A 22,808-nucleotide genomic window follows, 5' to 3' on the forward strand; every position below is an offset into this window, starting at 1 on the left:
CTGCGGCTGGTGGGATTTCCTTACCAAATTATTCCACCACACGCCCGTCACGGCCCAGCGTAGTAGCAAGTGCGCCGAGCCTCGGGGTGCTACCTCGTCGGACTATTAGTAGCCCAGCCTCGGGCCGAGGCTCACATAGCGAAGCTCCGACAGTCGACGGTGTGATTATCCTACGTGCACCGGGCCCCGTGCCCGCTAGAGGTTAGATGCTTTTAGATAACCGGTGCACTTAACTACTGTTTTTTCTTGCATCTCAATTTGCGCCTTTATCTTGGTGGGACCTTTTTATAGCCTAAAATGAATCAATATCATGCTCAACTCAGGGTTAGCCCTTTTTTATTTGCTTGCTACCTCGCCCCCGGGGTTGACATTGAAGGACATTTTGTGGCGCAATGGTGAAGAAAATAATAATGGCACATTGCGAGGGACGAAAGAAAAAAAAATGGAGGCTTACAGGAGGTGGAGGAACGAAGCGGCGTAGCCATTTGTCAGTCTGTCATTAGTAACCCCCATACATTCTGTCGTCCGATGTCGACGAATGCGGACAGACGAGATGAGATGAGATGGGGTGTAACACGTCCTCATTTATCTATGTGGAGTTCTGAGAAAAGATAGGTGGCCTGCCAGCACAGCATAACACAGTAAAGGTATTGTTAGAAGGTAAAGATAATAAATCGAGGTTGAACAACAAGAAAATTAACAGTTAAATACATACAAAGATAAACATGTAAAGAAACATCTATAATAAACGAATTGTTCAAAGCTGCGAAACTCGATGTAGAAAGCTACAAATCAATGCTACCTTCAAGGTTACATAAAGGTTAAAAATACAGATAATTACGAAATAAGTTAATAAAACAAAAAGAAAAATGAAAAAAGGATATAAATTGATTTAAATAGAACTCAAACTCAAACAAGTCTGCTTAAACACCAGAAACAATGAGTATCACACGGCCACAAGAACTTTTTAAAACGCCCACAATCGAAATCATTCAAAATTATTTTCCTATGAGCAAATCTTTTTTCACAATAACAGTATTTGGTAAACTTTGTTAAAAAACTGGGCAATATAAGCTACTTTACTGTAATATGTAAATCGTATGGAAACGATAAATTCGCTGTTTGTAACACAATGGCAACAACCGAAGAGGAAAGGTCCGTTTGCCGGACTCGTCCGGTTGTTGATTTCCCGAAATGACGAAATTAGCTGCTCCCTTCCAAGGAGCACCAAGTTGGCTTCCCACGTGCACCTTCCCGCGGAAGGTCTGGGATGATTTATTTTTCGCTTTGAAAAGCCTGGCGCCTTGAAAAGTTGGCGGGCGGCGCCCAGCAAAACACGTGCCAAGGTGGCGAGATGCTCTGGCAGTGAGATGACCAGAGTAATCTTCCGCGCACTAAATTAATAACGCCCGCCCGTGATTGGAGCGAGCGTCGAAGGGACCGTGTGGGGCGATGGGGGGGGGGGGGCAGTGGCGGGAGATGTTGTTCATTGTAATCTACACCTTGTCCTTGGCAACGCCCGGCAACCGGACCCGGTTCAAGAAGTCAAGTCATCAGCGTTGGCTCCTTCTCGATGAACTCCTTGCAAACACGTGGCCTGCCCTGGCCCAACCAGCGTGACGGAGGGGTGGCTGTGGGTGGCGCGGTGCTCTGGGGTGGTTTCGGGAAGACTAGGGGAAGTATAATTGTACTCTAGCGATCCACCACCTCCAAACGCTCATAACTGTCGATGACGTTTCGTGGAGTCCGCCGAGAGGAGCCAGGTTGGCAGGGGCACAGAGGGGCAAAGGTTAAGGTGAACCATAGCGGCGGTGGCCAAGCAACCGGTGCTTGCGATCAGGGCTATCCGACTAACCGACCGACCGCGCCGGGTTCGATTTTGCATTCTCGTTTATGATTCCACTTTTCATCTCCTCCTTGCTCTCTCTCGCGGTTCTTTTTTCTTTCTCTCTGTCGTGTAATCCCTTTTTGCACTTTTTGTTCTCTCGGCCGACCTTTGACCAACGCCCTTTCGTTCGCAAGCTGCACTTGGACACGCTGTTTCGATCATCCGAAGGGGCGTGACACGTTGGGCGGTCAAGTGAGTGACCATCGGCAGCGCGCTTTTGACCGTGACACTTGGGCTTGAAGACGGACGCACACACACAAACACACAGCGCTGTGCCGGCGATGTCACGGATGCAGGGCTGTAAATTATGATCAAACCAATGCCGGCCAGCGCAACGTCTTACGTACTTCAAGGACGAACGACCAAGTGCCCACAAAAGATCCGTGTTGATGATGTCCCTCTCTGCGATGGCCTTAAACCGTACACTACACTCTCCTTGAGAAACTTATTACCGCGTGTGTTTTCGTCTTCATTATTTCTTTCAAGTTTTGATCCACAGTCTACGCCGTATTGATGACAATTAAAGTTGTTTTTCTTTCCTGCTTAGGATACGAACTGTGGTCAGTGGCGCAACGGATTCCGCTACTCCATCGTTGTCGCTCTTGTAGAAATCGATACAAACCGTACTATAAAACAGCGCCAAGGCACAGTGAGTCAATAAAATAATTGATTGTTCAACACTGCCACTGCAAGTGCTAAATTCTGCACGTTGCTTTGCCGCTTCCACGGGGTAAATAAATGCCTCTGGACGACATTGTTAATTCGCAAGACTTTGACAGCGAAACACTTTGTTCGACGGCGACGACTCGGTTCCATTCATTTTGCCACCTTCCTTCGAATATGGAATCGGGCGCGATCTCAGGATTACTGTTTACACACGATTCACAGATTAATTAAACTCTATCTGAGCGGAACGATCGCTCATCACACTGTAGCGAAGGCAGGGAAATCGATGGGAAACCCCACTCAGGGGCGCGAGTGGCGCGAATATGCGCGCGTACGTCGGCCATAAATTCCAATTATGCAACCCCAGCCTGGCTGAGGGTGCTTTTAATTAAAATGCCCATCGCCCTACGCTGAGTGACCCCGCCGGTTGAAGTTCGTCGAAAAGAGTTCGTCGCTACCGAGGCCGCGGTCGAAAGTGATCCTCTGACACGATGATGCGAAACGATGATCTCGAACTCGGACCGGAGCGCGCTGGGAACGGCCGCGTTTTCATTATCTGTCGATTTTCTAGAACAAACACTGCGAGGGCTACGCTGGGCCACCCCCAGCATATGCATATTTATGAGTCTCACTGTCTCGGTGGCCAGTGGTTTCGTGAGCTCTGTAATTGGTAGCCGCATTGCAGCCGGGGTTGCCGGGGCTTAGAGCGGCACCCGCGCCATGGACTTCCGGCATTACCGATTTTGCATGCCCGATAATTCACCTTTCACCTTGCACTGCGCGCTCAGCGCGTTTCAGGGTCGCCGTTCCCCGGCAATTATCTCGATAAGATCGTGGCTTATCATCTCAGTTTTTCTCCCGTCCCGTCGGCGACCGTTTCGCTGCCCTGCATTGATTAGAGCGACCCAGCGTTGGTCAGTCCTTCCGTGTTTCTAATCCAACAACTTTTCCATCTCTCCCTGCGTAGGTCATGCCAGCTTTGCGTCTGTTTGGCCGGAAATGGTTAGCCGCCTCGGACGACCTCGTGTTTCCGTGCGTGTTCGAAATCTGCTTCCGCATCGTATGGTAAGAGTGCACCGGGAGTCGGGCGTTTGGCAGTCTCGGGGGAGATTTCTGTAATATTTTCTTGCTCTCTTCAACCTCGGCAGGCTCGGGCTAATATCATGCGTAACGTCCACCTACTGGAGCGTGACCGAGGAGTGCGGTGAGGACGCGCTCCCGGTACGGATCTATCTCGTAGGGACCATAGTGTTAATTAGTGTAAATATAGTTCTACTCGTGCTCTTAGTCAACCGCAGCGCCCAGGGCAGCATCACCGAGGTGCACAAGCGCCGCCTGGTCGTACCGCTGCTGGTGATAAAGTAAGTGTTATGGAGCCCTCCGATGGAGAATAGATTTTTATTTTTTGATTAATTGTTTTCACTCTCCATTCCATTTTTTCCCCACAGAATACTTTTAATTCTCCCGGAAACGGGACTGAACGTGCTCGGCACCATGTGGGCGTTCTGCGGCACATTCGACTGTAGGAGTAGTGATAAAGTATCGAGAACTGTGATTGAAGGTACGTTTTTATTTCAACGCTATAATTGACATAAAAGGTACTGAGCAATTAAAAAGTGGGTTATAGGTTAGGTAAAAGTGAAGTCCATACATCTATCAAAAGATCGAAATTAATCTATTTAAAATTGAGCTAATGATACACCTAAATGGTATATGGCTCGACATGCACCGAACAATGTACCGACACTCTTTCCGTATAGGTTGTTTTGGCGTTTTTATCTCGTTGGAAAAACCTAGACCAAATAGAAGCAAATTCTGGTCATGGTCAACGCGTAGTGTTCTAAGATCTAGTCTGTGTCTTTTTCGGGCAAAACGATCAAATTTTAAAGGTTTTGGCATTACAGAAAAAGCCCAAATGTCACTCAAAAAGTATACACGAATTAAAAACCAACGTGACGTAAATGCAAAGCGGTTGCCGTGCAGTTAGCAGAGCAAATGGTTTAATTACGAGGGTTCAGAAAAGCTCGATGTGTCACTTCACGTCATATTCTTAGTAAAAAAGGGCCCCGTAATAACTCAATTTTACCTTGCGCTCGGTCGCGTCCCGGGTGGAAATGATTAAATAGCCCCACGGGGTTCCCCGTTTCTATAACAAAAAGCAACCCGTTTTCCTTCTTCCAAACTCCGTTGAATCATTGCTGACGTGCGTCTGGGGGAAAGAGCACATGAAAGTTTTAATTGTGGCCATAACTCAACGTTTGCGGGAATTATTTTAAACATTTGCCATTAAACTGTTAAATGCGTCTCCAAGCTGTGTACTTTACGTACCGCAGCGCCCACGTAGAGCTATAAAATTTCTTTCATTCAATGTCTGCTTCATTTAAATGTCCATCTTACGTCACTGAGGGCAATTTAGCACCATTCACCTGTAAGAAATTAGCTCACTACGATCCAAAAAAACCGCAGGGGTCCTGTTTTTGGGGGTGCCGGGTATGTGGGTTGCTAAAAAAACCATGTTAACGTCTTTCTCTTTGCTTACAGCTATCGTACTTTTCAACTGGGTAGTGTTTGCGTTGATCATCTTCGGTCTCGCGATCGTCTTCGATCCGCTCGGTTCGGCCAAGTACAAGAACGGGCGTGACACAAACGACAACGGTCCCACCGAGTCCGCCATCCACAGGAAGGTTTCGAAACTGTGGTTCCGTCGGTTTCGGTGGGCGTTCTGCTGCCTGCGACGGGACGAGTTCGGTCACGAGGCGTTTACGCAAGTGGCCAGTCTGCTGAGTGCTCTGTTCCGAGGTACCGATCTCGTCCCATCCGACATCGTAGCGGGCTGCGTGTTGCTGCGGGTGCGCCAGAAGCGGGAGACGCGCGAGATGCGTCGCATCCGGATGCTGAACGACGACGGGCCGCGTTACTCGACCGACATTACGCGCGTCTTCGCTACGTCGCCCGCCTGGATGACGATCAAGAACGCGCGCCACTTTCTGCGCTTCGCCCTGGCCGCGTACGGTTGGCCGATGGTGTGCTACCTGAACTGTTGCACGGGACCGTATCGGTTGATACCGAAAATGACGTGCTGTGCTTGCTTCCGGTAAGAAAGGCTTTGGAAACCCTGTGTAATTCTCCAATGAGGTCAACTTATTGCGAGTGGCCAACAGAAGGTGATGTGCTCTGGTCAAAGCTGTCTAAAAATTAATGGTATCAGCGTCACCTATTGACCGGCTTCCGTGCTACGAATAAAGTAATCCAACTTTGTGTAACTAATCGAGCGATTGTTTATACATTTTCAGACGAAAACCACAGATAATAATCGACGATAACTGCTGCCTGTGTCATCTGGCCGGCGTCCGCTACACGTCCCGGCTCCGAAGTGAGGACGTACTGCACGCTTCGTTCAAAAATCATGTATTTGAGGTTAGTTAGACGCACGCTTCACTAGCTCTGCAACTATTGCTCCTCCGAACTGCGCTCAACACCGAGGAACTTTGAATTACGTGTCTTCATCTTGTCCAGCTGCTCCCTGGTCGGTTGATCATCACTCAAGGGTTGCTCATCGGCATCTGTGAAGAATCCGATCGAACGAGTCACTACTTTTAAGTGGCCACTGGCAAAGGTCTACCTTCAATGCTTTCTTCCTCCGGGCGAACCACCACGAGTTGGTTGCCGTACACTTTCTCCAAGTTTGCTTCCTGTTCGTCACACTGCACTGGAGAACCGGCCGCGACCAGGACCGCACCGAACACAACTAACACTGCAAGCGAAACCTTCATTCTGAGGACGATTCTTACCTTGTCCGTAACGAAACTGGCAATAAGTTCGTGTCGGTTGGCCGATGCTTTTTATAGCTCGCCGGAAGCTAGGGAAGGGTGCTGCCACGAGCGCGTGTGCGACTGTCGTGATAACACGAAACCTGTTCCGGCGTGTTTCTGAGCAGGGTTGCAAAGAATGTCACCGTTGCGGGTTGCGCTTTGGAGCTTATCGGCTTTGGGGTTCAGGGTGAGCTTCGTAAACCCTTCGCTCCGTACACCTGGCTGGCTGGCAATCCGTTTCGAGTTCCACAGCACTCCGCTGGAGTATAGTTTGACAGTTTGAGGCTAGCGGAGTTTATGTTTTATTTGATTAGGGCAATTAGTGCGCCCACCAGCGGAGCATTCGCAATCGAACTAAAGGTTTCAGACCTCCTATTCAGAAATTGTGGGTGCATGATTCACCCCATAACAATGCGATGCTATTTGTTACATTTGCTAGCTCAAATTTAACACATATTTCACTTTTAATATTGCAATCTTGGCGTTATTAAAAATTTGGTTAATGTGTTAAGATGAACATCAAGAACTTTGCAAGGAATACTTTATAGTTTCACAAACCACTACTCAGAAGCGAAAATTTGAAGTAATTAAAGAACAGAGCCTGGCGCTCCGGTTGTTGGTATGGGGGATGGGGCAGGTGTAGTAACTACGGGACTCTCCCCGGTCGGCCGTCCGCCTCCCGACGGTTTGTTCATGAAATTGTAGTGAAAGTACGCCTCGTTGTTTTTACTGACCGTGCTCTGGTGGCGACCCATGAACGAGAACTTTTCCAAAAACGTAACCCAATTGAAGTCCCGTTTCGCACGCCGATGGCTCACCGGAAGCGTAAACGATGGCTCTCGAAAGAACCGTGACTCGAAAGATGGCTGTTCCCGGAGCGCGTCCAGAGGATCAAAGCGAACGGTTGGTGGGGCTGCGTTTGCGTCGGAGCGATTGCATCTCAGCTGACCATCGTCAGCCATCAAGTGGGTGCTGGTGATGGAACACTCGTAATGGACACACTGGCTGGGGGTTGCGCCCTCCTGCACTCCGTTCACTGGTGCCATTACGCAAACGCTGTAGGTTAGGTGATACTCCAGGCCGTCGCGTGTATGGCGCGCGTAGCACGAGTAGGAACTGTTGCTGTACCGTTTCGCGACCATTACAATACCTTTGGAAAATTCAATTTTCAACATTGTTGGAGCTATTCGGTTAAACGCAAGGGGCACTTACTGTCCGCTTTGATGTGAGGCAGAATGCAGCCGATGATCGTTCCGCAGTAAAAGAGAGCAACCAGATTGGGAACCATCTCGTGACCGGTGTTACGGTGACCACCTAGAGCACCAGACCAGAGCAGTTCCTTATATACAGGGGCGCTAGCCGACGGAGGAATGTTGATTGAAAATTCTGTAAGCTCATTTTTGTTTTGTTGCTAATTGTGGTTTGCTTCCTCTTACTTCCAGTTACCATTCTGCATCATGGCGGATCACAGCACGAAAAGCATCGTCATCGCGATCCGCGGTAGTCTCTCGATGCGCGACGTATTCACCGATCTCGTGGCAAACGCCGAGCGGTTCGAGGCTCCGGGGATGCCGCCCGATTCGTCCGCGCACCGGGGAATGGTAGCCGGTGTCGACTGTATGCTGAAACGACTGCGCGAAGGCAACATCCTCGAGCGTATCCTGGCGACTTACCCCGAGTACACGCTCGTACTGACCGGCCACAGTCTCGGGGCAGGCGTTTCGATCCTGCTGGCGGCCAAACTACGTAGCCGTTATCCTGATCTGCGGGTGTACGCGTTTGCGACACCGGCCGGACTGCTGAGTCGTGAGGCGGCCCAGTTCACGGAAAGTTTCGCCTTCACCATCGGTGTCGGGGACGATTTCGTGATGCGGCTCGGTGTGGATTCGATCGAAAATCTGCGCACCAGCGTGATCGAAACGATTAGGGCTTGCAAGCTACCAAAGGTGAGCAGCGTCACGCCTCAGGCCCGGAAACTCGCAAAAAACGGGGTCCTGAAAACTAATCTCTCACTTTTCCAGTGGCGCATCATGCTGAACGGGTTCGGGTACGCACTGTTCGGTGTACCGTCGAGGGACCTGGAGACGACCTGGCACGATGTGACGGAAATCACGAAGAAGGCCGCCCAAAGTCCGCTGCTCCCTTCGGAAGAGCGCCCCATACAAACTGTTGCCACGGCGGTAAGTGACGTTCCAACATTTATTATCATAAGACCGGGTGGAGCCGACCAAAGAAACCGAATAATCGGTGCAGCGAAACGGATGATCAACGAACAAGCCTTAAACTCAATTTCCTTCCCTCGTTCACACAGGAGGGTGGCCTGCTGTCGAGTGAAATCTCCCTGCGCCGCTTCGCCAAAACGCGGCTCTACACCGGCGGTCGAATACTGCACATTGTGCGGCGAAAGAAAACGGAACTAGAAAAGTGAGCCCGTGTTGACATTTTTTCCTACAAATCTTTAACGTGTTCCTTAACCGTACAAATTGTTGCTTCGTGTTTTAGAAAATCAAACAGCGGTGGTCCAACGTACGAGATGCGCTGGGCAACGGCCGAAGACTTTACCGAGCTGAAAGTAATGCCGCGTATGCTGCTCGACCATCTGCCGGATAACGTCTTCAAAACGCTCACCACCATCCTGGAGGACCAGAAAACGCACAATGGTTCGGTTCTTTCGTTGCAGGAAATTTAAAGTGCAATTCCGGCACGTGTATGATAGCACCCGTAAGTCGAGATTTAAGCTTAACCTGACCCTGACCTACACAAAAACTACAAACCTCGAAGCAAACCACCGGCCAACCATACTAACCATGATATAAAGTGCCTTATACGTAGCTGAGATGTATCTTGCCTAGGACATCATCGTCGGCGGGCCTTGAGAAGGCAGCGGGCGAGGATGCTTCCACTATGTTTTTCTATTCCTTCGCCGATGCACCATGACACAAGTGTGATCGGTTCGGCATGGGTTCGCGCTTTTTTCATTCGCTGACCAACACCAAATTGATGTCGGCGTTCAGGATGTTCCTAAGATGATATTATTGTGTGAGTTCCCATGTCCCGTCCTGAACGAAACTAGCTATAAGGAGCAAACAGCAGACAGCACCAGCTATTGAATCATTCCGGAGTAGCCCCGAAGTCTCGCTACGGTAGCCTCGACTCCCCGGCTGACCACTAAGCATTCCAAGGTTTATGTATTATATTTCTATTACTTTGATTCTTTATTCCCCGCTACTGTGGTATTGATTTGTGATTTTAACAAGAAAAAATGGTGACGATCGGATGCAGAGACGCCCGGCATCGGAGCACGATGCCGCTAGCATAGATTATTTGTTTGCGGCCACCGAATCGCTCGTCGAAACACTCAAAAGTAACGTAGTATCCATTGCGTCATAGGTGTTCTGGTATTTTCGATGGGTTGTGATGATACGAAGACAAGCAGCAGGCGGTGAAACCAAATTGCGTTTACAAACCACGAGAGAGGTCGTGTGTGCGAAAGGAAAATGGTATTTATTAACTTATAAAGTTTATACTTTCTGTTTTTCGACCCAATTTCACATTCCAAAAGAAAGAAACAGTAGAACGAAGGATAAAAGCTAAATTTTAAATTGTACCGAGCTGTGTGTAGATTTATCGATTTTCGAAACAATTTCGATAGTTTTAAGAGGAAACAAAACTGAACCACACGCGTCCAAAAGTGTGAGGCGAGTTCGCGGTTGATGGAATAAAAATGGTAAGACCGTTGTAGATTTTTTTCTATTTAAAACCAATTAGGTCTTTTGTAGATGCCATTGAACGAAAACAAGATCTCCGAAATGATGCTTCACACTTATTTGGTCGATTTATATTTCATTGCACGGTGCCCTGAGATTGGCACTGCGGCTGGTTATGCTGCGACTGTGCATCTAATTTCCACCACTGTTTTGGCCTCCCTGTCCATTGCCTTGTCCCTGGCCGTTCGGAGGTCCACGTTGGCCTCCCTGTCCACCCTGTCCACCTTGACCGTCACCTTGGCCACCACCTCGTCCATTGCCATCCTGTCCCTGCTGAGCGGCACGGCGTTCACGTACTCCATCGAAAGCTGGTGCAGCCCGTCGCATGCGGAATCCTTCCAACTCACCGAACATCTGATCGAGTGGCTTAATGCCCAATGACTCCGCTCCGTCGATCGGCATCACCTTTTCGTCAGGTTTCTTCTGATCTGCTGCGGCATAGCTCTGTTTAGAAGTAAATCCAATTGCATGGAATAAAAAGAATGATTTGCTGTGCGAGTTTTTCGTTACTTACCACCAGCAGTAAACTGCCGGCCAAGGCGAGAATGAGGTTGTTCACGAGTGCGGTCATCTTGCAGTTCTGAGCTGGTAAACGCTTGTAGTTGCACTTCAACACTGTATGCTACTCGAAATCGCTTTGCCGTCATTTTATACTGCAACTCAACAGCGGGAGCAGATCCGCTGAAGATCGGTATCAATCTTTTGGGGTGTAAAAAGATTGCAGTGACAAATGCTTCATTTCCTGCTCAACACGAGTCCACGGTAAGTTGAAAAAAGTGGGGGAAAGCTCGAACAATCTCGTGGCCCACTCCATAATGAACCGGTTCACCGGCGGAAATGATGCACCGATATTTGCATCGCGATAAGGGGAACCCGCGCACTCACCATTATTATTGTGTTACGATGCGCGCTGGGGTTTCACACGATTCCAAATGACCATTGGTTTGGCAAACACGATTCGATAATTGTGTAATGTTCATAATTTAATGCTTAAGAATACCTAAGAGGGAACGTTTTAAAATCGGAATGAGAAAATCAGGTAAAAATAAACTTTGTATATCGAAACGTGGTATGCGAAAACTTCAACGTCAGTTCAAGCGGGAATCCTTAAGGCCTGGCCACTTTTGTCGACGTATTCTAAGTCTTAAGACGTTTTACAATCCGATAGAGCGGTTGTTCATACATAGCGGATTTATTACATTTATCGTATGCATTTTGCACTCCATATCGGTTATTTTACAATGTGATTCCGATCCTAAGTTATTTATATAGTTACTTAAGTGGTAGTTTCTTACAAAATTGTGCCACACATTCCGACTAAACCGTTTTGGCCACGTTTGCAATTATCGGTTTCGGTCGGGCCTTGAACAAAACCTTGCTCCGCACCACCGCCCGGACTTGATACTCAACCTTTGGCACAACCTTATGCTCGATGGCAACCGTGGAATCGAGTACGGTTCGATTAGCAACGACGGATTGGCCCGTCGAGTTCAGATCCGGTTGACTTTCCGTTACCACCTGGCTGATATCCAACATTGTTTCGTCGCATTCGCGAATGTCCCGCTTCTCCACCACCAGTAACGGTTTGTCAATCTTCTGCATCCGCCCCTGCAGTATATGGTGGCCGATGATCAGGATCTGGAAAGAATGAATCTGTTGAAATGTTGTGAATCGGGGTGATATATTGATCAGGTTCACATACCGGTTGTCCGTACTTGTTGTACAGTAAATCTCCGATAAACTGTCCCGCCATGATGCGTTCCCCTCGGACCTCCAAATCGCCCTGAAGTTCGACGATACACCATTCTTCTAGTTTACCGGGTTGCTCTTCGCCTTCCTGCGAAGGGCTGCAAAGTGCGGAAGATAGTCAAGAATGAATCTTAGAAAATAACTGTAGATTGCTTACTACCCTACTAAAGAAAAAACCATCATCGCAATGAAACCCTTGCATTTGAAATGCTTTGCTCTTTATTGAATAGAAAAAGAAACGGTATCCGGTTACAGATAGGTTACATATCCTGTGGACTTCCCTATGACCCGTCTAACAGCGGAACTTCTTAAACAGCGGATGCTGATGGGCAGACCTTTTACGCGCTTCATAGTAGATCGCATCATCTGCACCGGCCATCGAGCTAAGGCCACCGGTACGCTTGGAACCGCCCGGACGAGGGACACCCGTTCCCTCGCCCGGTATTCGCTCGTCCTCGCAGTCCATGTCGGTCGCCGACATTACCTGCTGCAACAGTTGCCCCTGTTCGTCGCGTGTTTTGTAGAACAGCTCCGTATCGCTTTCCATTCCGGCGAGGTGCGTGATCACCTTGTAGCTGTAGCCCTGATTCACCAGAAACCGTTGGCGCTTTCGGGAGTAACCCATCTCGAGCGTGTCCTGTGAAACGAGCGTGTAGAAAAACGCATTGTACTCCTCGGCGATGGCACCCTTCTTGGCGCGCAGGATACGTCCCAAACGTTGCGCCTCCTGACGACGCGAACCACCGTGCGACGATATCTGTATCAACACGTTCGCCTCCGGCAGATCGAAGCTCGTATCGGCCACCTTACTCACGAAGATCGTGTTCACCTTCGGGTTGAACTTGAAGTTCTGCAGGATCTGGATCCGTTCGTTCTGTGACGTCGGCCCGTAGATGTACGGCTTGTTCATCTTGATTGCGTAATGCTTCAGCGCGAACACGTTATCGCTGAAAACGATCGTCTTATCACCTCGCTTCTCGTGGTAGCGGATGAGGTACTGACACGCTCGGAACTTGGCCGGGTTCATCACATACAGCAGCATCTTTTTGGACGTTTTCGTCAGCAGATACTCCCGATAGAACTCCGGTGCCATCGGGCACCAGACCTCCGCACATTGTACCCGCGCAATGTAGCCACGCTTCTGGAGCTCCAACCAGTTCGCTTCGTACAGCTTCGGACCGATCAGAAAATTGAGGTCCGCAATCTTGTCGTCCTCTCGTAGCAATGTTGCCGTCAGGCCGAGCTTGCAGTGCGACTGCACGATTGTGAGCACACGACGGAACATCTTGGCCGGGATCGTGTGTACTTCGTCCAGCACCATAATGCCCCACTCTTGCTCTTGCAGCCAGCGCATCGTCTGTTCCGCTTCCCACGAGCGCTTCTGTGTGTGCGTTATCATCGAGTAGGTTGTCACGAGGACCCCGCAACCCATCGGTTTGTCCTTTGCCTCGGACGTGAACCGACAGATCATGCTATCGTCCGCCGTGGACCACATTTTAAACTGTTGCTTCCACTGCTCGACCGATACGCCGCTGTTGCACAGGACGAGGGCTCGTTTGCGCACCGTGCAGCAAGCCGTAACACCGACGAGGGATTTCCCTGCACCGCAGGGCAACACAATCACGCCCGAGCGGGCTCTTCCGTTGCCGAACATTTTGCGAAGGCTTTTCTCCTGATACGGACGCAGCACGGCCGCCGGTTTCAGGTCGATGTTAATGTCCGCATTGATCGTATCGTTACGGAAGTCGTACTCGGCGAGCAGCGGGAACTCAATCTCGATACAACGCTTCTGCAGCACTTCGATCTTTTCCTGGTTCACCTCGAACGATACCGTGTTGAGATTGGCTTCTTCTTCCTCCTCCTCGTTGTCCATCTTTTCGTAGAAGTTTGTGATATCTTCTGGTACGGCATCGGGTGCTTCCGTTCCGGCGGCTTCCTCCGCAGGTTTATCTGTTGATAACTTGGATTTAAACGACGATCGAATCGAATGCGGTCCCTCGTCTTACCGATATCAGTAGTAGCGGACGGTCCCTGGCCAACGGTGGGCAGCTTTGTCTGCCCGAACACCGTGATGCCCTTTCCCTTCTCGAGCGTTTGCCGAATGAAACCATCGTCACTTTCGTCCTCGGTGCGACGCAAGCGGCACGACTGTATGACCGGATCTTTCAGCAGCTTCTGCAACACCTCCGGGTGCGGACTTTCGACAAAGTATTTGTTGTGCTTCAACACGAGCTTTACCTTGCCGTACGAGAGCGTGCAGAGGCGAATGAATTCAATGATCCCCTCCGGAATGGTAGTTTTACTCAACCGCTTCATGTACTCCACAATGTCGTGTGTCTGTAGACCGACGGAGACGGCCGCATACAAACTGTAAGCCGTCAGTTTGTACTCGTGGATGTGTTCGGGACTAAAACGGTGGCCAGAAGAAGTGGCGTATGGAGAGTATGAAAAAGTGTAACCCACATTCGTCCCCATCCTCCTGAAAGGCTGCAATTTCCCTACCGACAGACCGGTTCCGAGATGGCAATCAGAAAGTCGTGCGCATGTTTGTAGACCGGCGAGAAGGACTCGAGAAAGATATGCCCATTCGGCGCAACCCACAGCGGTCGCGACGTATTGTCCGGTTTCAGCTCCATTTGCGACCGGTAGTCCTTCGCCCCGTACTCGTCCTCCTGGATGGCATCGTCGTTCTTTTCGGCATTTTTCGTGGCCGCGTCCGGCACAAAGTCGCTGTCTCCGAGGCTGCTGCTACTATCGTCGTCGTCGCCGGCTAGTGCAGCGTACGCTTCATCCTCTGCGCGACGCTTTTTGTTCCACTTGTTCTCCACGAAACCACTCGCACCGGACGAACCGGACGCAGTTTTATCCTTTTTGGACGATTTCTTTGGAGGACCCATCGTGATATGACCCACTCCGCAGGAAAATGAGCCGTAAACAACAGCTAAACGCAATAACCGATTTGACAGCGGCACTTTTGACAGAAACCCCACGGAACCGCGAACTCAAGGAGCGTTTAAATACAATTACGCATCAGAGAACAGCTATTCTAGCATGTTACTTACTTTCTTACATAAATCGGCATTGTCAACGAGTCAGCCGCACAATTTACTCGAAGAAATGAACTAAAATACAAGAAATATCACCCTTAAAAAGTACCGAGCGTCGAAGAAATTCTTCCGTGAAATAAACTTTGGCGCCTAACTCAATTCCAAAAATCTCCGCTAGAGGGCCACCCGATTTTCGTACAGGGTGCGTCAAAAGGTAAACAAATGAATCAAAGTACATTTTTCGCTTGTTTTCCCATTGTTTAGGCGATCCATTTGTATAACTCGACGAGAAACAAAATAAAATAAAAGGTTAGTGGGCCACCGGCTGTTTGAGAATGAACTTTACTTTATTATCCAACTTAAAACGTTCCGATCAACCAGCTGTCAAAAGGGTGAGCCGCTGGAAAAAACGCCGCCTGGAAATTCAGCCGCCGTCAGCAGGCGGTCAAGAAGACCAACGGCAGAAGAAGAAGCGGAGCCGTAAAGCAAGGAACAAATAGAAAAGAAAACGGAGCCATATCGTTCGAGCCGTTTGTTCGTCCATATTTTTCGCAGCGCCCGCAATTCGCCAACTATTCTCTGTTTCTCCGTGGCCTGGCGTTTCCGTTTCCGTGTCATCATTTCATTGTTGCACTGTGCGTGTGTGGTGCGTGCTATTGTTTTCTTTCGTTCGTGTTTTCGACCGTTCGCCGGACGGGTGCCGTTGCGAGGATAAACCGCACGGAACGCAGCATCGTCTCCTACGACGTATCGATTGAGTGTGTGTTCTTTCTTGCAATTTCCGTTTTCTTCGCTTTGCGCTCGGAACAGTGCACACTTTGTTTCCGCCCGGTGCGAAACCATTTCCTGGAATAGTAGGCCTTGAAGCTGAAGAAGGAAGTTCGGCAGCTTGTGCGTGTGCTTGTGCGAAGTGTGCTGCTTCCGGTTGTCCAGTTCTCGTTTAATCACAACAGTGTGTGTGCGTGTGTGTGTGTCTGTTTGTGTCGCGCAATCAAAGGATTCATCATCGTCATCGTGTCCGCTCGGTCACCGTCTGAATATTCCGGATCGTTCTTATCACTCAGGCGAGGTGCGGGATTACTGGCGAAAACGGCCCACTGAAGGCTGTGACCCAGAGGTGCGAGAACGAGAGCAAGAGTAGGTAGGTTGATGAATCAACAAAGCGCACACCGGCGGTGCACACACCAATGCACCGAAAGCAATCTTCCGAATACACGCAATCCGTAGCAACCGGAGCACCGGAGGGAGAGGGATTACTGCAGGAGGTCAGCCGGCTCCTGACACAAGCAGGAAACAACCCCCGCGGGGGGTGCTATGGTCTCAGATTTCGGCTCAGTCTAGAGAATGGCGCCGGTGCCGTCCCCTAGACTCCATCCCCTAGTCCTCCTGGCCTGACCATCCTGAATGTAGACATGAAGCAATGGAGAAAAACCAACAGCTAGCTCCCAAAATTCCCCTTTTTCTTCCATACTTATTCCTCGAATCCCCAACACTTCTCCAAATTTCACACCCCAGCCCTCACGTGTGTGTGCGTGGATGTGTGTACAAAATTCTTACGGAGTTCGGTTTCGGGCACGGCCGGCCAAAGAAACATCATTATCCTAAAATTAGATTCGTACACATGCTTGCCCTGCCCGACAGGGGCACCCTTATCTTGCCGGGTGGTTGGCGGTGCGGGCGTGGCGAAGCATCTTCGACCACCTCAACCACCCACCGGAACGGCCGGAGGCCAGTTCCGTCCGGTGCAACCTGCCTACTGACCTTCTGGCTGACTCTGGCCCCACACGCAGGTTTCTTCCTGGCCTCCGGCAACCGGCGAAGGTTGTTGCCATCGCAACCCTCTCCCGTGCGATCGTAGTTGCCGGTGCACATGTTTCGTGTTCTTCTTTCGGCGCGATCCCGGCAGCGGGCCAGTTGTGGCCGATTTCTGATGCGTGATTTACGCAAACGCCGTCGGGGCGTACAGACCACATTGTTTGCCGCAACTTTACACTTGTTTATCATTAACATTTTGCGATCGAGCGCAACCCGCTCAACGCCGGAACACGATCCACGCCAGCCGTGGCCATGATTTACTTTGCAGTTAAACAATATTTTGAGATAATTACTAAATGAGAGACTGGATAGTAAAATGAAATAGGGTTTTTGGTGGTTCGTAAATGTTTCTCTTTTGTTTTTCATAACTTACATAATGTTCTAACAAATTCCAGCAACAATGAATCTTTTAGATACTTTCCTGAACATTTAAACGCGTCATTTTTCTGCTGATCAACCGCAGCGTGACCGATCGTATGCGAAACGGTGCGGACCAGAACCTTGGCTATCCGCTGCACGTGAATTCCAACTAGAAAAACATGTGCGAATCTAATTCGCTCGCCGGCGGCGCTCTTCTCCGGCACCAGACGGCTCGTGCGTGCGTGCGTGCGTGTCATCTGGCCACGCATTTTTCTGCACCCAGCTTCAAGGCAGCGACCTCGGCGCGCGGTCCATCACGATGACTAACTGTGGAAAAATGTGTAACAACTATGGATGTGCGACGTGCGATGTGCTTTTGTACATTAGCTCGCGTTGAACGCAATTCCATATTCTACGCACGCGGGACACATCGACCGCCGCCACCACCACCACGCTTCAGGCGTTTGCTTCCATTCCGTGCACATAATAGCCAGCGATCATCGTCTCGTTCCGGTGCCCGGATCTAGAGAGGATGCTTTGGTACCAAATATTTTCACACACAACACAGCAAGTAATACGTTTATTGGCTTTGAGCAAAATCCACCGAGCCGAGAATGCGTCATGCAGACCGGGAAAAAGGACGAAACGCCAATGAACCGGGCAATACCTTCGGTGAGGGTGTGTGGATACCAGATTAGATGAACCGTAAACAGCGGGTCTCATCTGCAGCGGAGGCCTTCGAGACACGACTCCCCTTTTCTCCAGCGATCTGGAAAACTAATATTAACGCACACATGTGCCGCACCAAACCCCCCGGGCACACATGGTCTCTTTTACCGACCGAGATTCTGGCTCTCCTTTCGCTTCTTCCATCCGTGGCCGCCCATCGTGGCCATTTGCTGCGCGTTGGGGCGAATCAATTTTATTGATTACTTTTAATGTGCGAATGGATACAGCCTTTTACCCGCACGTTCCTTTTGATGATGCCTCGCGTTTTCCGGCCGCAGGCTCAATCATGTGAGACGTATGCTCGTAAGCGAACCACCCCCTGTTGGCTGGTGGGGGCCAACTTGTTGCTGAGAGCCCAGCAGGGTTCCAGGTACCCTCGGGTGCTTCATTCCTGTGCATCCGGATACGTGTGCCGCGGCGCGGCGCTACAGAAACCGAATGCGTTGCATTGCACATCTTTTGTACATTTTGCATACTAAATATTAACGAAATACAATCAAAATGGCTGTAACGTGTAGTGCGTTGCAGTGGGGCTAGCCGTTGTGGAACGATTGGCTTTTTTACTGTTTGCTTATCACATACCGATAACCGATATGCCGTGGCGGGGCCGAGGCTGTCCGGAAAACACTGAATGCCAGCCGAAGTGGCCAAGATAAATCGAAACACGCACACACCGAAAGCACACACAACCGCCGCTTGTGGCCTCCGGTCGGAATAGAGTGTTTCCCGCATTATTCCGCGGTTTTTATCACACACTTTTTTTTACTGATAAACAAACCCGCGGGAGTACGCGGGAGAAGGCCGCGATAAGCCGCCCTAAAAGAGTGTGTTCTTCTATTTTTTGCTTCTTCTTCACTCCCTCTCTATTGCTTGATGGCCATGGTTTGTGGCAGGTTTGTGCCGGCCGGCCGGCCGCCAGTAATGTTGTTTTCTTTTGAATTATTATTGGTTGGTTTTTTCCTTCACCGAACACAGCATTTATCGAAGAAAAGTCGATGTGGTGCACGTTGAATTTAAAACAGTTCGTTTTTTTTATCGTCCACGTATAACAGGAACCACAGTAGTACCGACGCGAGACCAGCCCTGTGCCCAGACCGCCATCGTCATGTCTACGGAAAAGGCAGTCAACCCGGCCGAGGTGGAGCAGGAGGAACACGATACCAACTACCAGCCACCGCCACAGAAGACGATCGAGGAAATAATGGCGGCCGACGCGGAGGACGAAAGTTTGCGAAAGTACAAGGAAGCGCTGCTCGGGCAGGCTCAGGTGGAAAAGATTATTTTCGGTAGGTGGTGGCGTTCTGGTTGCGTTGGTTCGTTGCCGTAGAGTTTCCCAACGATTGCCGTTTTCCTTTCAGACGATTCCGATCCGCGGAAAGTGATCGTGAAGAAGCTAGCCCTCGTTGCCGCTGACCGCGATCCGATGGAGCTCGATCTGACGGGAGATTTGACGAAGCTTAAAAAGAACGTAAGTGGTTGGTGGGTGAGTGAACCCCCGCAGCGGGCCTTACTTATCGCTATTTTCTCGCATTACCGTTTTAGGTGTTTGTTATCAAGGAAGGCATCCAGTACAAGATTCGAATCGATTTCGTTGTCCAGCGGGAGATCGTGCACGGGCTGAAGTATGTGCAGAAAACCTACCGAATGGGAGTGCCAGGTACGCTGATGCTGATTTGATGGCAAATTCCACCACCATCAGATTCCTTAATTGGGCAAGATAAAACGAAACCAAAAGTTCCATTCCGATTTCTCATTACGGTGCTCCTTTTCGTTCACCTTTTGAACTGTAATCCTGATCCATTTTTATGCCTTTCCATTCTCATCTTCTCAATGGTGGTTATGGTATGTCGCAACATAATTTCTTGTGCCCATGAACCGCAACGTTTGTGTGTGTGTGCCTTTGAAGCTCTCCATGGTAAGGGTAAAAGAAATCGGCGATGCTAGCGAAGTTCCAATGGCCTTAGTTTAAGCGTTGCGTCTGTTGTTTCACCGATTGGAACTCATTAATAACGCCACTAGAGTTCGTTAGATTGCTTGCTGTTACTGACTTACCATTCAGCCGACACACACTAGAGCGATCCTAGAGAGCCCACCTAGAGAAAGTTCCACGAATTTCTATCCTTTTTTCGTTTCTGCCTCTGATGACTTAATTGCTCGTATGTGTGTACCAGGGGCAGTTAAGCTATTCCTAGGTCACTTACTGTTTTCTGCTTTAGATTAGTTTGATTATTAGATTCCACTCCTCTAGAATGCTTCTAGTGAAACAACGAATTGTCTTGCTATTTGTGCATCTCTTTCGTATTTTGCTGGTTGTTTTTATGCTAAATTTACTAACTCTCCGTCGTGTAGATGCAAAGAACATTGGTGTCAAAAGTAATATTTATACCTTACTCCTTGATGCTCTTTCATGATCTTAAAACCAGTCGACAAAATGGTACAAATGGTCGGTTCGTATCCACCAAAGAAGGAAATCCAGAGCTACACGACCCCGTTCGAGGAGGCACCCTCCGGCATGATGGCCCGCGGTACCTACTCCGTCACGTCCCTCTTCACCGACGACGACAAGAACGAGCACCTCAAGTGGGACTGGAGCTTTGAGATAAAAAAAGACTGGCAGTAAAATGCAAAATCATCCAAAAATCAGCAAACAAGCTAAAGGAAAACAGGAACACAAAACAAAAATCACACACAAACAATACAAACAACACTATATAACACTACATTTACTAGAGGCGTAGCGTATCCGCCGGTCCGAGGCGGGCCGGGCGAGTGAAGCGAAGAAGAAGAAACCTTTGTGAATTAAAAAGCGCATCTCCATTGGTCGCCGCTGCACGAGCGACACCATGCAGCGGAAAGGGGTCAGATTTACGCAAGTGAACGCTCTGCTGTGAGATGTGATGCTGCTAATTGAAGTTGCGCATGGGCTATCCTGCTAAAAGTTTATGATTTGTCTTCTCCGATTCGGATTAGCTGGATTTGCTGTAAGCACGATTTTACATTGAAAAGCTCGATAGCAACGCTTATTACCTCCCTTGTACAGTTTAGAGGAAGATCGAATCGAGGATCCAGAGGGGAAAGCATTTCAGAAAGAGTTTCTTGAAGAGCGTAGCCATTGCCTTAAGGTTTGGGAAGGTTTTTCATGTATTAGATGCATTTTAGTTTTGATCTTGCTCACAATCCCGTATGGCGGTAGCGCATTTAGGTAGCGCGTGATCAGTCCCTCGTTCGCTTTCCGTGCCTGTTTTGCTGCTTACGCCCTTTTATCTAAAACCCGCGTCCGTTTCTCCGTTTCGTATATTATAATCAAACCGAACATGATAAAGGTGCTTCAAAAGCAATAAAAATGATGATGACGAGAGTAATGGACAGCAAATCGCCGGCCTTCCGGCTTGAAAATTATTGTAACTCTGGAAAGTATTGTCATGAAAACCTTAAAGCGGGTAGCAACAAGTGAGTGTGTACGCCAACCGAACGGTTACGTCGCAGCCGGAAAGTTAGACGTTAATATATGAACAGACGAACCCACAATCCGGATGTATCAATCACCAACGCGCTCATACGCACTAAAGAGATACGCCAATATAACGCTTGATTCGTATTGTGCCGTGGCTTGTGCTTAAGCAAACCCCTCTTTTCCTTTGGAACACAGTACGGAATGGAACCCAAAGCGTGAGGTGGTTAACCGTGGTCGCACGCAATGCTTAGAAGACGATGAGAGGATCCAGTTGACGCGTTTCCGTTCGCGCGAAATACTGTACCGCAGATGATAAGAAAACAATAAACTCTAACGTGTGTGATAATTATGGACGCTCCCCCGGTTCGCTCCCGCCATTTGTTGCAAGTAGTGCATCGTAATATTAAAGAAAATGGATCGCGAAAAGAAAAAGAAGAAAGCACTGAAATAGGGGCACCCAATGTACTGATAATGAAGAAGCCGTGATCCATGATGTTTATACTAAACGAAACGATGTGTACCGGAAAAAGTGCAATGAAAGAGCATGTAGCGAACAGCTTCGCGGCGCCACCAAGCCCCTTTCAGTCTCGGAATGCACTATACACAACACAACACGGTTCCTGGTGTGATTCAGTTCCTTTACAACAGCATTCATAATCACGTGACGATCGAAGTATAGCCGGCGATCGCTATCACTAGCAACACACCCTATTTTTGTGACAGTTTTCTACATCAATTTCAACATATTACTGCGTGACCCGACAAAGAGAGCCGCGTGGAGGGAAGGGAGCGGCCGGCAGCATTATTAGCGATCAAGTCAAAATTGCTTGCGAAGATAAAAGCGTTTATGAAATCCATTTTTACACATATGTGCGCGCCTTAGATGTAGCCGAGCGAGCAAATTTAATACGAAACAACGCAGTCTAGAAGCAACAGGAGCTGTCGGGATCGTCGGGATCACACAACAAGCAGGCCCCAGACAGACGGGCGCCGGGACAGCTCGGACGTCGAAAGAGTGCTCCATTTTCGGCGATCCTTAGTTTTTTGATCAACAATGTGTGTGCTCAATTTGTTCGTTCAACGGTATTAGACGGAGGAAAATGGAAATTATAATAAAAAAACCCGTGGTCAGTGGAACGCTCGTGTCCACGACATTTACCGCCGAAAAAGCCAGACTGATCCGTTCATTGAGATTATAGTATCACAAGTCTCCGATCGAAGACGGGCGCGTGCTGAGCATCTCAAATCGCGTGGTCCTTTTTACAATATGGTAAGCCAAAAATTGAAATGTCAAGCCGCCGCCAGTTACCAGAAGGTTCGCTTCGTCCCGGCGGCGCCTTATCAATCACTGTCAAAATCAAGTTTACTGGCAAACGTTATCGGGTGAAATCGGGCAAAAAGGTAACCTTCGACGGTGGAAAGTGTAACAGCATACACACACAAAGGAGCTAGTGGCACGCAGGCCACAACGAGTGGTGTGTCTCCCGGGCATGGGCACTCTGAACGCAATGGCCCATTTCC

General features: G+C 49.2%; 6 protein-coding genes across 7 annotated transcripts in view; 2 read left to right on the forward strand and 4 right to left on the reverse strand.

Moving 5' to 3' along the window:
* Positions 1 to 10,101, forward strand: part of LOC128268853 (diacylglycerol lipase-beta-like) — a 30,050-nt gene extending 19,949 nt beyond the window's left edge. Inside the window, exons 3-11 of the mRNA XM_053006128.1 lie at positions 3,522 to 3,619; positions 3,703 to 3,915; positions 4,003 to 4,115; positions 5,096 to 5,648; positions 5,848 to 5,971; positions 7,809 to 8,312; positions 8,388 to 8,546; positions 8,678 to 8,790; positions 8,869 to 10,101. Of these exons, the coding sequence (XP_052862088.1) occupies positions 3,525 to 3,619; positions 3,703 to 3,915; positions 4,003 to 4,115; positions 5,096 to 5,648; positions 5,848 to 5,971; positions 7,809 to 8,312; positions 8,388 to 8,546; positions 8,678 to 8,790; positions 8,869 to 9,055 (2,061 nt within the window). The 5' untranslated portion in view covers positions 3,522 to 3,524 and the 3' untranslated portion in view covers positions 9,056 to 10,101. The remainder of the gene's footprint in view (positions 1 to 3,521; positions 3,620 to 3,702; positions 3,916 to 4,002; positions 4,116 to 5,095; positions 5,649 to 5,847; positions 5,972 to 7,808; positions 8,313 to 8,387; positions 8,547 to 8,677; positions 8,791 to 8,868) is intronic.
* LOC128268854 (uncharacterized) lies at positions 6,836 to 7,667 on the reverse strand. Its single transcript, XM_053006129.1, has 2 exons — positions 7,579 to 7,667; positions 6,836 to 7,516 (listed from the first exon to the last, which is right to left on the reverse strand). The coding sequence occupies exons 1-2, from the start codon at positions 7,652 to 7,654 to the stop codon at positions 6,954 to 6,956; spliced, it is 639 nt and encodes a 212-aa protein (XP_052862089.1). The 5' UTR covers positions 7,655 to 7,667; the 3' UTR covers positions 6,836 to 6,953.
* LOC128268855 (uncharacterized) lies at positions 9,861 to 10,735 on the reverse strand. The gene is made up of 2 exons (XM_053006130.1): positions 10,648 to 10,735; positions 9,861 to 10,577 (listed from the first exon to the last, which is right to left on the reverse strand). Exons 1-2 carry the CDS (start codon positions 10,702 to 10,704, stop codon positions 10,266 to 10,268), a joined length of 369 nt encoding a protein of 122 aa, XP_052862090.1. The 5' UTR covers positions 10,705 to 10,735; the 3' UTR covers positions 9,861 to 10,265.
* Positions 10,736 to 11,450: 715 nt separating this feature from the next.
* Positions 11,451 to 14,964, reverse strand: LOC128269506 (chromosome transmission fidelity protein 8 homolog). Its single transcript, XM_053006988.1, has 3 exons — positions 14,945 to 14,964; positions 11,836 to 11,980; positions 11,451 to 11,771 (listed from the first exon to the last, which is right to left on the reverse strand). Exons 1-3 carry the CDS (start codon positions 14,962 to 14,964, stop codon positions 11,451 to 11,453), a joined length of 486 nt encoding a protein of 161 aa, XP_052862948.1.
* Positions 12,124 to 14,779, reverse strand: LOC128269505 (general transcription and DNA repair factor IIH helicase subunit XPB). 2 transcript variants are annotated; one of them, XM_053006987.1, is made up of 3 exons: positions 14,385 to 14,779; positions 13,923 to 14,289; positions 12,124 to 13,842 (listed from the first exon to the last, which is right to left on the reverse strand). In XM_053006987.1, the coding sequence occupies exons 1-3, from the start codon at positions 14,777 to 14,779 to the stop codon at positions 12,175 to 12,177; spliced, it is 2,430 nt and encodes an 809-aa protein (XP_052862947.1). In that variant the 3' UTR covers positions 12,124 to 12,174. The 2 variants fall into 2 exon arrangements, with proteins under 2 accessions (XP_052862947.1, XP_052862946.1); XM_053006986.1 differs by having other exon boundaries at positions 12,124 to 13,832; positions 13,889 to 14,289.
* Positions 14,965 to 15,451: 487 nt separating the features above from the next.
* Positions 15,452 to 22,443, forward strand: LOC128269360 (rho GDP-dissociation inhibitor 1). Its single transcript, XM_053006803.1, has 5 exons — positions 15,452 to 16,070; positions 18,886 to 19,119; positions 19,192 to 19,301; positions 19,376 to 19,490; positions 20,257 to 22,443. The coding sequence occupies exons 2-5, from the start codon at positions 18,939 to 18,941 to the stop codon at positions 20,451 to 20,453; spliced, it is 603 nt and encodes a 200-aa protein (XP_052862763.1). The 5' UTR covers positions 15,452 to 16,070; positions 18,886 to 18,938; the 3' UTR covers positions 20,454 to 22,443.
* The last annotated feature ends 365 nt before the right edge of the window (positions 22,444 to 22,808 follow it).

The sequence above is a fragment of the Anopheles cruzii genome, chromosome 2, assembly GCF_943734635.1.
Source record: "Anopheles cruzii chromosome 2, idAnoCruzAS_RS32_06, whole genome shotgun sequence".
In the NCBI taxonomy this organism is placed as follows: domain Eukaryota; kingdom Metazoa; phylum Arthropoda; class Insecta; order Diptera; family Culicidae; genus Anopheles; species Anopheles cruzii.

Bases quoted from the DNA above. Each gene is read 5' to 3' on its own strand.
- LOC128269505 (XM_053006986.1), bottom strand. From the start codon at position 14,779: ATGGGTCCTCCAAAGAAATCGTCCAAAAAGGATAAAACTGCGTCCGGT. The intron at 14,290-14,384 runs GTAGGGAAATTG...CCACCGTTTTAG, and splicing joins ATCTCGGAACCGGTCTGTCG to TCCCGAACACATCCACGAGT. The intron at 13,833-13,888 runs GTAAGACGAGGG...AGTTATCAACAG, and splicing joins GTCCGCTACTACTGATATCG to ATAAACCTGCGGAGGAAGCC.
- LOC128268854 (XM_053006129.1), bottom strand. From the start codon at position 7,654: ATGGTTCCCAATCTGGTTGCTCTCTTTTACTGCGGAACGATCATCGGC. The intron at 7,517-7,578 runs GTAAGTGCCCCT...AATTTTCCAAAG, and splicing joins GCCTCACATCAAAGCGGACA to GTATTGTAATGGTCGCGAAA.
- LOC128269506 (XM_053006988.1), bottom strand. From the start codon at position 14,964: ATGCCGATTTATGTAAGAAA. The intron at 11,981-14,944 runs GTAAGTAACATG...CGCACTTTGCAG, and splicing joins ATGCCGATTTATGTAAGAAA to CCCTTCGCAGGAAGGCGAAG. The intron at 11,772-11,835 runs GTATGTGAACCT...CATTCTTTCCAG, and splicing joins ACAACAAGTACGGACAACCG to ATCCTGATCATCGGCCACCA.
- LOC128268855 (XM_053006130.1), bottom strand. From the start codon at position 10,704: ATGACCGCACTCGTGAACAACCTCATTCTCGCCTTGGCCGGCAGTTTA. The intron at 10,578-10,647 runs GTAAGTAACGAA...ACTTCTAAACAG, and splicing joins CCGGCAGTTTACTGCTGGTG to AGCTATGCCGCAGCAGATCA.
- LOC128269360 (XM_053006803.1), top strand. From the start codon at position 18,939: ATGTCTACGGAAAAGGCAGTCAACCCGGCCGAGGTGGAGCAGGAGGAA. The intron at 19,302-19,375 runs GTAAGTGGTTGG...TTACCGTTTTAG, and splicing joins TGACGAAGCTTAAAAAGAAC to GTGTTTGTTATCAAGGAAGG. The intron at 19,491-20,256 runs GTACGCTGATGC...TCTTAAAACCAG, and splicing joins CTACCGAATGGGAGTGCCAG to TCGACAAAATGGTACAAATG.